At 37.2% G+C, this 14,874-nt stretch overlaps 1 protein-coding gene across 5 annotated transcripts in view; it reads left to right on the top strand.

The window, feature by feature from the left end:
* Window positions 1–14,874, top strand: part of FANCC (FA complementation group C) — a 276,077-nt gene that overhangs the window by 167,200 nt on the left and 94,003 nt on the right. For all 5 annotated transcript variants that reach the window (XM_045470322.1, XM_045470325.1, XM_045470324.1 and 2 more), the window contains 2 exons: window positions 12,670–12,783; window positions 13,669–13,733. In XM_045470322.1, the coding sequence (XP_045326278.1) occupies window positions 12,670–12,783; window positions 13,669–13,733 (179 nt within the window). The remainder of the gene's footprint in view (window positions 1–12,669; window positions 12,784–13,668; window positions 13,734–14,874) is intronic.

The following is a 14,874-nucleotide window of genomic DNA, read 5'->3' as shown; positions in this document are numbered from 1 at the left end:
AGTGGGACGTATAAATTTTAAAAAGAAAAAAAAAAAAAAACCCTGAAAGCAGGATTTTGAAGGAAAAGCTACAGAAATCTGTCTGTAGTAATTTGTTTTGGCTATGGATGTGAAAGTGTAAAAGAGATGTGAGTAACTTTGCTTCATCTTACTGAGATCAGTTGGTACGTTTAATTGATCTACAAAGGATTTGAATAATAGCACACCAGAATGTCCAAATACTATGCAATCATGACAGTGTCGCATATACCAAGTTTTAAATTAAAAGAAATTCTCTTTTAGAAGTTGATTTTCAATTTATTTATAACATTATTTTTTTAATTGTAGAGGCATGTCAGACCATAATTTTGAGTGTTCAGAATGAAATGAGAAAAGGATTAGAGTGGATTAAGCATTAGGACAAGGGACCAGGACCACAAGTCATACCAGGAAAGATTATTAGTTGGGGTATGCAAGCTAGACATGAGACCTGGGAGCACCGCAGGGAATAGAAGTTAGTAGGAAACAAAGAGATAACCTGTAGACAAAACAGACTCAAACATTTCATTGTTTCAGACTGCCAGATAACAACAGGGATAGTAAGTTGTATTGATTATGAAGATTAAAAGTATGGACAGGAATACAAAATACAAAGAAAACTAACATTTTCCTTTCACTGGGCAGGAATTTTTGCCTTCCAGGAACCCTGACCTTCTTCACTGGCCCTGTGGACTCTGACAATGTCCTCTCCCCAGAAGCAAGGACAGCTGAGGTGGGAGGGAGGGTATTTTGAAAATGAAGTCATGGTAGGAAGGAGGTGGGACAAGAGCCAATGAGAATTTTTTATGGAGAGGCCTGCATGAAAAATACCAGCTTGCGTGCATCCTGAAGCTGTGGCCACAGTGACACCACACTTGCTTTCCTGGGAACCCCAGAAGACAGACCTTAGGGAGAGAGAGTGCAAATCATGTCTTTAATTTGGAGACATTGAAAATATTTAAGTTCGATAGAAGCAATTGTTAATGTTTGATTTGTGGGCAGATTATGAAACAGAATGCATCGAAGACTCCTCTCTCTCTCAGTCTCTGTCTCTGTCTCTTCCTAAAATGGGCAACTTGTAGATGTTCGGCCTGTCTCAAAGAAATTGGGTCAACCCTGGCACTGAACCATGAGAATTAACATTTATTTAGCACCTACTATGAGCCAGATCTCTAGCCAGGTGATTTTCCTACCTGATTTCTTTCAGTCCTCCTAACCTTGAGAGGTATTATTTTCTCCATTTCAAAGATATCTTAGAAACTGAAGCTTAGTGACAGTAAATGATTTTCTCCATTGAGCAACAAAGCTGCTAGGTGAACCTAAGTGTGTCTGACTCCAAGTTCCGCTCTGGGATATTTCCACTCTGAACGTATTCTCATTCAGCTGCTTGAGTAATCTTACTACATGGGATGGTGTAAGGCTTGTTTGGATCATTGTTAGAATAGATTTTGGATCAGAGAAGGATTAACTCCAGCAAAGTTAGGGAGGTGATAGGAAGATGTGGGCTTCTCTCTATTGTCTCCATTTTCCCCCCAGTGCATAAAAGATAAATACACAGGTGTTCAGGTTGTGGTCAGCTGCTAGAGTGGTGATCCTTAAACTTCACAGTGCAGTGAGGTGGGTAGTGGTCCTCTTGGAGAAGCTCTATACCCAGAGGTTTTGATTCAGTGGAATGTCTGCATGGTATTGAGAACCAGATGATTCTGATTGAAGTGTCTCCACATCACACCAGGAGAAACACTGAGGTAGGCGACCTCATTTTCACTGGTTCTTCCTCGGTCTCTTCATCTGTTTCTTACTTGATTATGAGATGATAAACCTGAAGATGATAGCCCCACTGTCAGATGAATGTATGCAAGACCCAGCATTGTGATGATTCAGAGGGCAGAAGGTGGACCTTGACCATGATAATGAAGACAGAGAAGGTTAAAGATACCCCAAACCCAAGAACTGAGTTACTTGGCTGTCTGTTATATTCCATCCTAACTCAAACTGAGATTTACAACAGAGCAGCTACCAATGATCAGGGACGTGCTATGAGCCAACACTCTGTGCTGGCTACTTCCCATGCATGTACCTATCTTAATTTTGTAACAAATGTATACAATCAACTTTATCATCTGCATTTAATAGAAATGGGAACTGGGGAGGCTATTTAAAAAAAAAATTACCCCAAGATCATATAGCTAGAATCAAAATCAAAGTCTTCCTTTTTCCTTCCTTTCCTTTTTAAATTATACAAATAATACATCAATATAAATGTCTCACAGACCAAAAACAAACAAACAAACAAACAAACAGAAAACAATTCAAACATAGGAGCCTTCACATCCCTCCACAGAAGAAATATCTGGTATCAACTGACTGTACAGATAGTCCCCAACTTACAAGGGTTCAACTGACAATTTTTTGACTTTATGATGGTATAAAAATGACCGCATTCAGGAGAGACCATACTTTGAATTTTGAACTTTAATCTTTTCCCAGGGTATCAGTGGGTGATCAATCCTCGTGATGCTGGGCAGTGGCAGCTCCCAGTCAGCCAGTGATTGTGAGGGTGAACAACCCCGTACACTGACCAACATTCTGTACCCACATGGACAACCATTCTGTTTTTTTTCCTTTCAGTACAGCACTCCATAAATTATATGATAGTCAACTTTGTATTATAAAATAGGCTTTGGGTTAGGTGATTTACCCCAACTGTGGGCTAATGTAAGTGTTCTGAACACATTTAAGGTAGCTCTGGCTAAGCTGTGATGTTGGGTAGGTTAGGGGTATTACATGCGCTTTCTGTCTTATACTTAATGGGACATAATGCTATTGTAAGTCATGGAAGATCTATAGATCCTTCTAGTCTTTACATTTATATATGAAAATACATTATTTTTTTATGTTTCTTTTCACATAAATGGAAGTATGCTGCATGTGTTATTCTGCAACTTACTTTCTTCACATAATACTAACTTCTGTAATTCTTCCATATCAATTACAGAGTCTTCTTGATATTGCCAATACTCATCCTTATACCAGAAACAACAGGAATATGCAAAACCTCTAATCCAAACTAATTTTAAAAAGCAGGTGTATGTTTAAACCAGAGCTTCTTAGGTGGGACTGTTTTGCTCTTGAGGGGATTCAGCAGTATCTGGAGACAGTTTGGGTTGTCACAACTTGGAGCGGGCATGGCTACTGGTGTTTAGTGGGTAGAAGCTAGGAATACACAGGACAGCTCCCAACAACAAAGAATTAGGCCCAAAACGTCAATAGTGCAGAGACTGAGAAAAATCTAATCATCTTAAGGGTATTTCAATAGCCCCATGAAGGGGCTAGATCAGTACATAGTTTCTCAGCACTAACCTTTACTTAAAAGAGTGCTGAGTAATAAATCCATTTGTTTTAAATGGTAGGATTTCAAGTTTTCTCAGGAAAAAAGCAATTGTACTCTGTCCTCTTCCCTGATTTGGAGTCATATTTGAACTTTAATACCTCACAGTGTATGGTTTATGAGAATGGCAAAATAATCAATGACTAACTACTTATTGAATCTTGCTTCCTAGTTTCTTGAACCATACTTCCCCATGTAATAGGGAAAGGTGTTTCTCAGTACATGTTTTGTATGATTAATTTTCTTTCATAGTAAATTGCTCACTAAATTAGACTTTGTCCACTTTGGCTTAAGTAGATACTCATTCTGGAAAATTAAAAATCATTTAATAGTTTCAATATTGAATTGAAATAAAAGGAACTATGGTAATTGCAGATCTATTAGATTGAACCTATCATACCCAAATGAGACTAATAAGACTGTTAACTGTTGGAAACAAATTGTCGTGTTCCAAGTTGGATACTGGCATTGTTTAGGTTAATTTATTCAGACTAGTGTTTTGGGTTGAAAGAAATAATGTAGTAAGTTCTTTATTTTTAAAACTTTACTTTTATTCTAAAGGAATAGTTTTATGTGTGTGTGTGTGTGTGCGCGCGTGCGTGTGTGTGTTGAAGTTTATTTATTTATTTTGAGAGAGAGAGAGTGCGCATGTGGAGGAGGGGCAGAAAGAAAGGAGTGAGAGAGAATCCCAAGCAGGCTCCACACTGTCAGCTGGGAGCCTGATATGGGGCTCAATCCCACGAACTGTGAGATCAGACCTGAGCCAAAACCAAGTCAGGAGCCTAACCAACTGAAGCACCCAGGTGCCCCTCAAAATTATGTTAAATTAAACATCTGATTTTTAGAAAGAACATACTAGAAATAAATCCATATCTTTAATTTAGGACTCATTTCTTCTTGATTTGGATTATAAATTATGCTAGTATCTGATGGTATGCCAGTTACATGTGCCAGTTGCATTTTGAAATATTTTTTAATTCTTAATTTATAGAAATAACAAAAAAATACTGTGGAAGCTTGTCAAGTGTTTTTAATTTACAGAATTCTAAATAACTTCGAGCATTTGTATCATTTCTTTCTAGTTTTATCAACAACAGTGGGTATTGCATTATATCATAATATGAAAACAGTCTGCCTTATAATTTTAGATAAGGATTTCAGATTTTAGAAGAGTTAGCAGTGAAACTACATCACCACAATGATATTTTTTCCCTGAGAAATCTCAGTATTATGGGTGCTTCAGACAAACAGGCACAGAATCATTGCGATGGTGTAAAATATTTAATTCGCTTTATCTCACTCTGTCTCTTAGAACCTTTATCCAGAAGTAATTTGCAGAATTTGTAGTTCTGCCCCTTGTGTATGTGTCCCTGAATAGCACCTTGTTTAGTGTACCTGCTTTTGAACTTCATGGAAATGGAGTCATGCTGTGTGTTTCTGTAATTTTATTCTTTTCCTTAGCATATGTTTGAGTACTTGCTTTTCTCTGTGAGTTTTAGACAAGCTTCAGAAGTCCCACCAAACAAAAACCTATTTAGGATTGTTAATGGCACTCCATTGAGTTTGTATGAGAATTTACTTCTTCATGACATTGAATTTTTCTTGCTGAGGCTATAGTATATCTTTCCATTTAGGCAGGTCTTTAATATATGCTTTTTAAAGTTTTGTAACATTTATCTTCTTTGTTGTTTTGTCGTGTAGTACTATGCACAGAGCACTGCTGGTCCATTTTACCTTATAGAGGATTTTTCTTCTTTTTCAGTGAAGTAATATATTTAGGTGGTGCTTAGATGTTAGTCTAGATTCTAGACTGTGTTTCTTGTCAGGGGGCAATGATAATTTAAGATTGTGTTATTAAGAAAATTAGCCAGTTTTCACTATGGTATCTAATTTAGGAAACTAAATCACTTGCAATGATATAATTAATTGGGAATTTTAATATTACTTAAGTATAACAAACAGGATAATAACATAAATGTTTTACTAGATATTTACATAAAATGCCATGGGAATATAAAAAAAGTGACTAATTCAGTATTTGGGTACATGTATTTTTATACAATAAAGGAACTGCCAAGTATTCAAAATGGTAGCAGTTCTATTGGCCGACAAATGATAGACCAGATGCTTTGGTAAAGGCTTGAGAGAAGATAAGATTAAACATGTTGTGCTATACCTTGAGGATTAAGTTTTTTGGTCAAAATTTATTATTTTATCCTGTAATAAGGTCACAGAGGAATCCTGCAGTGATTATATTGTTCAGTAACTGTAAATGAGCAATTCATTCTATTTATTTTTATTAAGCTAGTGTTTATTTTTATTTTTTTTCTTAATTTTTTTTATGTCTTTATTTTATTTTGAGAGAGAGACAAAGTACAAGCAGAGAAGGGGCAGAAGGAGAGGGAGACAGAATCTGACTGAAGCAGGCTCCAGGCTCTGAGCTGTCAGCACAGAGCCCAAGGTGGTGAACCCACAGAAGTCTGGCACTTAACCTACTGAGCCACCCAGGTGCCCCAGGCTAGTGTTTATTGAATGCCTATTATGTGCAGTGTAGTGGGCTAGCTTTTGCTCTAAGGAATATAAAGATAGTAAGACTGTCCCTTTCTTGGGGAGCCGGTGGGCCAATGAGTAGAAGAGGAAACAGGTAACTACGGTGCAAGGCAGAACTTGGTAGGCACTGTCAGAGAACTACAAATAGGGTACCATGGAGATTTCAGGAGAGTACGATTTCATCCTGTCAGGCACTGGAACAGGAGTTTGGAGAAAGATGGATTTTTGAAAAATATGTGTAATTTTGGCAGCTAGAAATGTGTGGAGGTTGTTGGATTTCTCAGGATAAGGAAATGGTATGGAGGTGGGAAAGGGGAGGATGAATGTGGTGACCAGCAGGGAGCCTGCTGTCACCAGATTGCAGAGATCAAAGAGAAAGACCAGGAGAAGTAAGTTTGACCAGGTGGGCTGAAGCCCTGTGTGGTGCAGGAGTGGGAGAGGTAGGGGGTGAGCTGTGCTGAGGCATCCAGCAAGGGCTGGGAGCAGGAGGATTGACAGAAGTATTTGCTATGTGTCTTTGCTCTGCCTACTATGGCCTTTCCCATAGTTCTTTCCCACCAGTTCTCTCTCTCCTTCCCTAGTTGTTTTCTCTGTCTGTCCCATTACACAGCCTATCTTCTCTCTTTCCCTGCCTCCTTCCCCTCACTCTTGCTGTCCTTACCCAGCTATCAGAATCAGCTCAGAAGTCATCATCTCTGGGAGCACTCTGAAACCCTACAGTTGGAATTAATCATTACTTCCTCTGTTCCCACAGTGATTGTCTTACCCCCTCGTTGTAGCACTTACTGCATTCTGTCTTCTATTACGTCTGTTTCCATCTCCATCTCCCTTCCATGGGCTGCAGGGGCTTCATATCCCAATACCGTAGGAGAGTGGCTTGAATACAGATCACACTCAAAATGTTTGTTGAATGAATAAGGGATCTTTGTTTAAACAGTTTTTTATTTATAGTATGTATAAAGAGCTAGATGCAATAGAGACCAAAGTGATGGAAATTCTAAAAGACTTTAATGATCAGATGAAGAAATTGTTTGGAGAAGCATGAAATATGTGCTCTGTCTCAGTTCAAGAAGATTGACCACAGTTTGGCTCTCCTAACCCTCTGCCTGAGCAGAAACCACAGCCCTTCTTCCACAACCCAACAGTGAGCCAAACCACAGCCTCATTGGTCCAACTTTCCTAACCCGCTTGTGAATGTGCTGCCTGTTCAAGATAGAGCAGATACAGTGAGGTGAGGACAAAAAGAGCACCTGAAAACAAGGGCAGTGGATTTTCCTCTGGTTTATTTAAAATGTCTCTCCTTAATGAAAGTTCACCATAAATGGTATAAGCATTTTTAAAATGGCTTTTTAAATACTAGCAGAGTTCTTAAAACTCCTGCGTGAATCAAAATTGGACTTCAGATGTTTTGCCCACAGCTGTGTTCATTACTGCACCTTCCACCCTTGAAGGATCTTAGACCACACCCAGGATGATTGAATGATTTGCACTTTTTCTTTAAGCCCTTCAAGTCAGAGCCTGTTTGTTTACATTCATGTCCTTTTTGTTGATATTGATTCCTGTATTCAGAAACCCAGTTCTTCATCAGTTCATTAGTAAAATGAGAAGATTGAAATAGAGAATCTCCAAGACTGCTCTGTTGGCATTTACAAAAGAATCAATTATCATACGACTGTAGGAATGAATTTTTGTCCAGGCGTTGGATGCCTACAGAATCTTGAATGGTTTTGTGTTTAATGGTTTTCTGGTAGCCACTAGGTGGCAGTAAAAAAAAATTCTTAACAATGAGAACTGCTTGTCAGTTTTTAAGTTTACTTTAAAAAAGAGATTTGAAGGTCTAGAGTTTGAGGTGTCTGGAAGTTATGTAACCATAGCCAGACCTCAGTATGCTGTTTCTCAGGACCTATGCTTATTTTATCCAGGAATAAAACTCTCTTGGCCCTCCATAGCAGTTTGTATTAGGGAATTATGGGGAAAACAGACATAAGTTAAAGCATGTAATTTTATTTTATTCTTTAAATTTTTTTTACATTTATTTATTTTTGAGAGACAGAGTGAGACAAAGTGAGAGTGGGGGAGAGGCAGAGAGAGAGGGAGACACAGGATTGGAAGCAGGCTCCAGGCTCTGAGCTGTCAGCACAGAGCCCGACGCTGGCCTTGAACCCACAGACCGTGAGATCACGACCTGAGTCAAAGTTGGACGCTCAACAGACTGAGCCACCCAGGCACCCCGCATGTAATTTTATTTTACAAAACATTTTTTTTAAATGTTTATTTATTTCTGAGACAGAGAGAGACAGAGCATGAGTGGGGAGGGGCAGAGAGAGAGGGAGACACAGAATGTGAAGCAGGCTCCAGGCTCTGAGCTGTCAGCACAGAGCCCAAGGCGGGGCTTGAACCCACAAACCATGAGATCATGACCTGAGCCGAAGTCAGTTGCTCAACTGACTGAGCCACCCAGGCACCCCTACAAAACATTTTTTATGATAAAAAGTAAGCCGTAGAGGATCTTAAGCTGAAGACCAATCAGATTTGCATTGTTATGATAAAAAAAATTATTCAAGCTGCCTCATGTAGAGTGGATATAGGGAGGTTCCTTATAAGTTTTGGCCATAGAGTAAGTAACCCCAGCTTTGGTAATAGTAGAAACTTTGGAAATGCAGATAGTTTAAAGAAGAAATTTTAAATCACTACTAGAAAAAAATCCGTTTTAACTATTTGTTACATTTCTACCTAGCATTTTTTTTTCCATACAAAATTAAAATCACATCAAACACAGTTTGACACCTTGCTTTTTAAATTGTTGCATTGTCATTAAATATCTTTTTACAACATAATTCACACTGTTGGGTAAACCATGATGAATTCAACCAGTTCAGTGTTGTGTGGAGTACTTTTGTTGCTTGCAGTTTTTCACTGTTAAAAGTAATGCTGCTTATGAACCTAAAACATTCATTAAGATATATTCTTGGAAATTAAATAACTGGGTAAAAGGATATGAATTTTAAGGTTTTGGCTACATAACATCAAGTGACTTCCCAGAAAGGCTTTATAAATTTGTGCTCCCAACAACAGCAGAGTACCCCTCTCACCACATCCTTGCCAACACTGAATATTACAGTATGGGGTTTTTTGTTTGTTTTTGTTTTTTAAACAGGTCAAGAAGTGGGGTGGGTTATTATAAATAAACTAATATTTATAGCATTTGATTTTTTAAAAATCAGTTTCTACCCATATCATTTTGGGAATTTAGGGGCCAGGACAGGTCTGACAATTAGGTTGTTTTCATTTTTCCAAGACCTTAGGTGTTATAGTCAGCTTGCATAATACAGGCATTGTGAATACTGTCTAGGGAACTGTTTATGGCTACTTTAAATATTTCTCAGGAATTAGTTACAATCCCTGGTCACCCCCTCTGAATCTATTGAGTGTCCTAGATTTTTTTTTTTTTAACTTTCATTGGCTCAGCTACCAAAGTAACTCCTTCACTTTTGGGAAGCCAGCCTCCACTCACTGGTCCAAGGCCCAGGATGTGAGTGCTTCTGGGAGGCACTGGATTTATAGGGGAAAGCCTTGGCATGGTTTTCCTTAGGATCTACAGTCGTAACTGATTCTTAACTGTTGCAGCCTTGAAATCAGTTTCCTTCTATTGTACATACACTGCATTACTTTTTATACCAACTAGGTCTGTAGTACTTTGTGCTTTAACTTTTTAAGGGTCAATCGTGTGAATTATAATGATAGTAGCCGCCTGTTTATAGGTGGCTTAATTGAAACTTGCTTAATTGAATTTTTATTAAAAATTTGATTTATGGGATTTTAACTGAGATGCCATACTTAGAGAACTTAGCACAACATTTCACACATGGAAAGCACTCAGTAAATTTTAGTTGTCTTAACTGTTAGAATTCCCTCAAGAAGTGACATTTAAACAGGTCTGGAAGAACCTTCATGGCAGAGAGAGTAGGACATCGTAAAGTCCTGAGGGGCCAAAGAACCTACAGCCCCTATGTAGCTTCAAACAAGCCAGTGAGGGAGAGTCAGCCTTTGGTGTTTTTAATGTTTATTAAGTGTGATGGTAGGTGAAATTTATTATATTATTTTATTTCCCTAGGTTTAGTCCTATCTAAGTATATGTATATGGACTCACAAATTTAGATGCACATACACCAGTTTATCTTGTAATGTGTACTTACAGAATGCAGTGCAGGAGTTAAAAAAAATAAAGTGGCTTATTTCCCTGTGAATATACGAAAAACCACTGAGTTGCATACTTTAAAGAGTAGACTTAATAGTATATGAATTATATCTCAATAAAGCTACTACTAAAAAACAAAATGTTTCCAAGTATAACACTTTTTCAAAAAGTAAATTTTTTTTCCTGAGTATAAAAATAGTACACATACATGCATAGGAAACTGGAAAATATACCAAAGTAGAAAGAAGGAAAAATATAGGGGCGCCTGGGTGGCCCAGTCGGTTGAGTGTCAGACTCTTGGTTTTGGCTCAGACTGTGATCCCAGGGTTGTGGGATCAAGCCCTGTGTCGGGCTCCGTGCTGACCGTGAAGCCTGCTTGAGATATTCTCTCTCTTTCTCTCTCTCTCTCTGTCTCTGTGCCTCTCTGTTTCCCTCCATCCCTCTGTCCCTCTTCCTGCTTGCACTCTCTCCCTCTCTTAAAGGAACAAAAAAAAAAAAAAAAAAAAAGGAAAGAAAAAATATATATCCATAATAGCACCATCACAGAGACTATTAATATTTGGTGATAGTTTCTTCATTATTTTTTCATTTCCATGTATGGTGTGGATTATTTTTAAATTGATGAGATTGGTTCTGTGTATTAAAATTTGCATCTTCCTTTCTTCATTTAAAATTGTAATATAACCATTTAAAATGCTCTCATAAATTCTTTATAAACATTTTAATGGTTTACAAAGAGCCACTGAATGAGGGTATGATAAATTAGTCTCTGCTGTTAGACATTTTTCACTGAGAAAGAACATTGTAGTGAACATCTTTTGAGTATAATCCCCATCATCATATTTAGGTTTATTTCCTTAAATGTGTGCCAGGTACATTAAAACTTCTGAATGCTTTTAAAAAACCTTTAATATATATTTTCAAGTTGATCTCTATAAGGCAGGCCTCTATTAATCTATAAGGCACCTTTGTTCAGGTTATAAACCTCTGGGCAGACATAGCCCTGGCAGTCCAAGCTTGGGGTGGGTTATAGGCTGTGTTATACCCACTCACACTCTCTGGGGGTGCCTCAGTGTGGTTCACAGCAGCAGGATATATGGATACCCATTTATATTTTAATAGCTCACACAGAGTACCTGTTTCAGAGAACCCAGATGAGCATTTGGTATTTAGGTCTGTAAAAATCTTTAATTCATTAAGTGAAAAATGGTATGTTGATGCTTAAATTTACCCTTTGAGTTTATGAGGGTGAAGAATTTATCCATGTGTTTCTTGCACGTTTGTATTTTGTCTTATGAATTATCTGTTCATACTCATTTTTTATGTATGTTCTTAGTGTTTGTCATATGATATTTTGCACAAGAATTTGACTACTTATGGTTATATGTTATTGTTAAAATTCTTCCTAGGTTTTGCTTATATTATTTTCTGAAGACACAAGATTTTATTTCTATTTAGAACAGCCAATGATTTGCTCTCTTAATTTTCAGTTTACAAAGTTCTTCCCCATTCATTTAAAAAAAAAATTTTTTTTTATGTTTATTTTTGAGACAGTGGGATACAGCATAAAGCAAGGGAGGGGCAGAGAGAGAGGGAGACACAGAATCTGAAGCAGGCTCCAGGCTCTGAGCTGTCAGCACAGAGCCTGACGCGGGGCTCAAACTCACAAACCATGAGATCATGACCTGAGCCGAAGTCAGACCCTTAACCAGCTGAACCACCCAGGCACCCCTTACTTAATTTTTACATTGATCCCTTTAATTTACATTAAGTTCAGGTATATTTTAATGAATGACATAAGGTACAAATCTAATTTTTTAAAATATTTTTCCCAGAGCACCATTTATTAATTCATAATCTTTCCCTAGTAATTTGTGGTGTGTTCCTTGTCATGTGTTAAATTATTGTATCTACTTTGATAAAAATGTTTTGCTGAGTTAAAAACAATAAAGATCACATTCTTAATATGGGTAAGCATTGTTCATTCATTATTTTTGCTTCACTGTTAACATTTGTTTAAAATGATCTATTTTGGGGACACCTGAGTGGCTCAGTTGGTTGATCATCCAACTCTTGATCTCTTGATCTTGAGCCCGTGTTGGGCTCTGCCCTGAGCATGGAGCCTGCTTGAGATTCTCCCTCTCCCTCTCTGGCTCTCCCTCTCTCTGGCTGTCTCTCTCTCTCCTTCCATCCCCCCCCTCCTTCTCTCTTTCTCTCCCTCTTTCCCCACCCCCCCAGATGTTCTCCCCCACCTGTGTGCTCTCTCTTGCTCTCTAAAAATAAAGAGAAAAAATAGAATAGTAAAATAAATGACCTATTTTAATATGATAATTTTAAGGCCAACTTATTTCTTTATATCTTGAATCCACATGAACTGGGTATTTGGACAAACTAAGGTTACTCCTTTCATAGAGATCACCGCATTTACAGAGGACATGGGTTCTAGGCATTATATGTAATAGGCACATGCCACTTGCACTCACTGTTGATAACTTTTTCTGTTCATGTTTTTAAGGGCTTGCTATCTCATGTACTGTCAGCGTTCAAATTTGATACAAAAGAAGTTGGTCTTTTTATTCAAGGTCTTGGATATGCACCTGCAGATTACTATCCTGGTTTGCTTAAAAATGTGAGTATTTTTAATGTATTGAAATTTTTGTTGTTTAATGTACCATCAGCAAAAAGGGTAAATGGAAATATTTCACTCTTCCAGGAGAGATGTTTAACTTTTCTCTGTTTATCTCTTCTTACCTTGGGCAGACTTATAGCCATATAAGGAAGAAACCTGAGGCGGGAGATTCTGAGAAAAAAGAGGGAAACCAGGAGAGGTTATTCTAAATCACCCAACCCCTTTCTTCTCTTAACAGATCTCATTTATTCTCTCAAAGATTTTTGGAAGAAGAGATTTCCTTAAACAATGTAAACACACTCTTTTACTGTTGGACGCATTTTGTATTTAAAATTCCTGATAGGAATTTATGTTAAAGCAAAAAATTCAATAAATGACAGTGTTGTAAATAGTGTTATATATTCTCATCTTATTATTAAAGCTATGTTTTCTTCTGCCTTGAATTTTAGCCAAATTCAAGAAATTTTAATTTATGATCTTAACATAACTCTTCTAAATAATGTTTGTTAACTTTTCTGGTCTTTTGGAAACTTTATACATAAATAGAATTTTTAAAAGAGAAAGTACTAAATTAGGCAAGAAAAAATAAGCTAACTTTAATGTGTTTTTTTTTTAACGGGTTTGGTTTTCTTAGGAAATTAATGATCTATTGTTCATTTGCTTACATTGGAATGCAGAATAAGGGACATTAAAAATAAAATCCAAGTTATTTGTAAATGTGACTTGGCACTGCTTTCTTTTCATTTTGACAAAGTAAAACAAGGAGAGGACGGGTAGGGGAGAGTAGGGAATCTCAACGGAAGTATCACTCACACCAAGAAAAATAGAACTGATGTAATCCTGTTTTGCAGTGTGAGTTAACCTGCAACTGATTTTGTTTTACAGATGGTTTTATCGTTAGTGTCTGAACTCCGAGAGAATCATCTTAATGGATTTAACACTCAAAGGCGGTAGGTGTTAAACTAAACATCCCCCTTCTCAAGTTTCAAAATGTATCAGTTTGGTTATGAGAGAAAAATTTTATAATTCTTAGGAAATTCATGTTCATAGTTACAGTTATATTCTGTGTGAAGAGATGATTTATACATGGCAAATTTGTGAATTTTATGAAACTTTCTTTTTAAATCACTATTCTTTCAGCTTTTTAGGGCAGTAAATCATGTAACGTCCCTTGTGACCCTGAGTAAAAATCCCTACACATACAGTAAGGGATACACAAACAAAGGAAGGACTCAGTTCAGAGAGTGTGTATGTGTTTGTGTTATACATACAGTATACATACACATACAAACAGTATTTCCAAGGCCACAGATAGTTGATGTGCATATATGACTTAATACAGCATCCTTTCTTAATAAAAACCCTCAAGAAAGTTGGGATAGAAGGAACATACTTAAGCATCATAAAAGCTATTTATGAAAAGCTGACAGCTAATATCATCCTCAATGGGGAAAAACTGAGAGCTTTGCCCCTGAGATCAGGAGCAGGACAGGGATATCCTCTCATCACTGTTGTTTACCAGAGTGTTGGAAGTCCTAACATCAGCAGTCAGCCAACAAAATGAAATAAAAGGCATCAAAATTGGCAAAGAAGAAGTCAAACTTTCACTTTTCACAGATGACATGATACTCTACATAGAAAACCCGACAGACTCCACCAAAAGTCTGCTAGAACTGATACATGAATTCAGCAAAGTCACAGGGTACAAATTCAATGTACAGAAATCAATTGCATTTTTATACACCAATAATGAAGCAACAGAGAAATAAAGAAACTGATCCCATTTACAATTACACCAAGAACCATAAAATACCTAGGAATAAACCTAACCAAAGATGTAAAAGATCTGTATTCTGAAAACTACAGAAAGCTTATGAAGGAAACTGAAGAAGACACAAATGGAAAAACATTCCATTCTCATGGATTGGAAGAATAAATATTGTTAAAATGTCAATACTACCCAAAGCAATCTACACATTCAATGCAATCCCAATCAAAATTGCACGAGCATTCTTCTCAAAGCCAGAACAAACAACCCTAAAATTTGTATGGAACCACAAAAGATCCTGAAAAGCCAAAGTAATATTGAAA

Source organism: Leopardus geoffroyi, chromosome D4 (assembly GCF_018350155.1).
Source record: "Leopardus geoffroyi isolate Oge1 chromosome D4, O.geoffroyi_Oge1_pat1.0, whole genome shotgun sequence".
Classification (NCBI taxonomy): domain Eukaryota; kingdom Metazoa; phylum Chordata; class Mammalia; order Carnivora; family Felidae; genus Leopardus; species Leopardus geoffroyi.
Note: the sequence above shows the minus strand (reverse complement) of the source record. Positions and strands in the feature narration are given on the sequence as shown.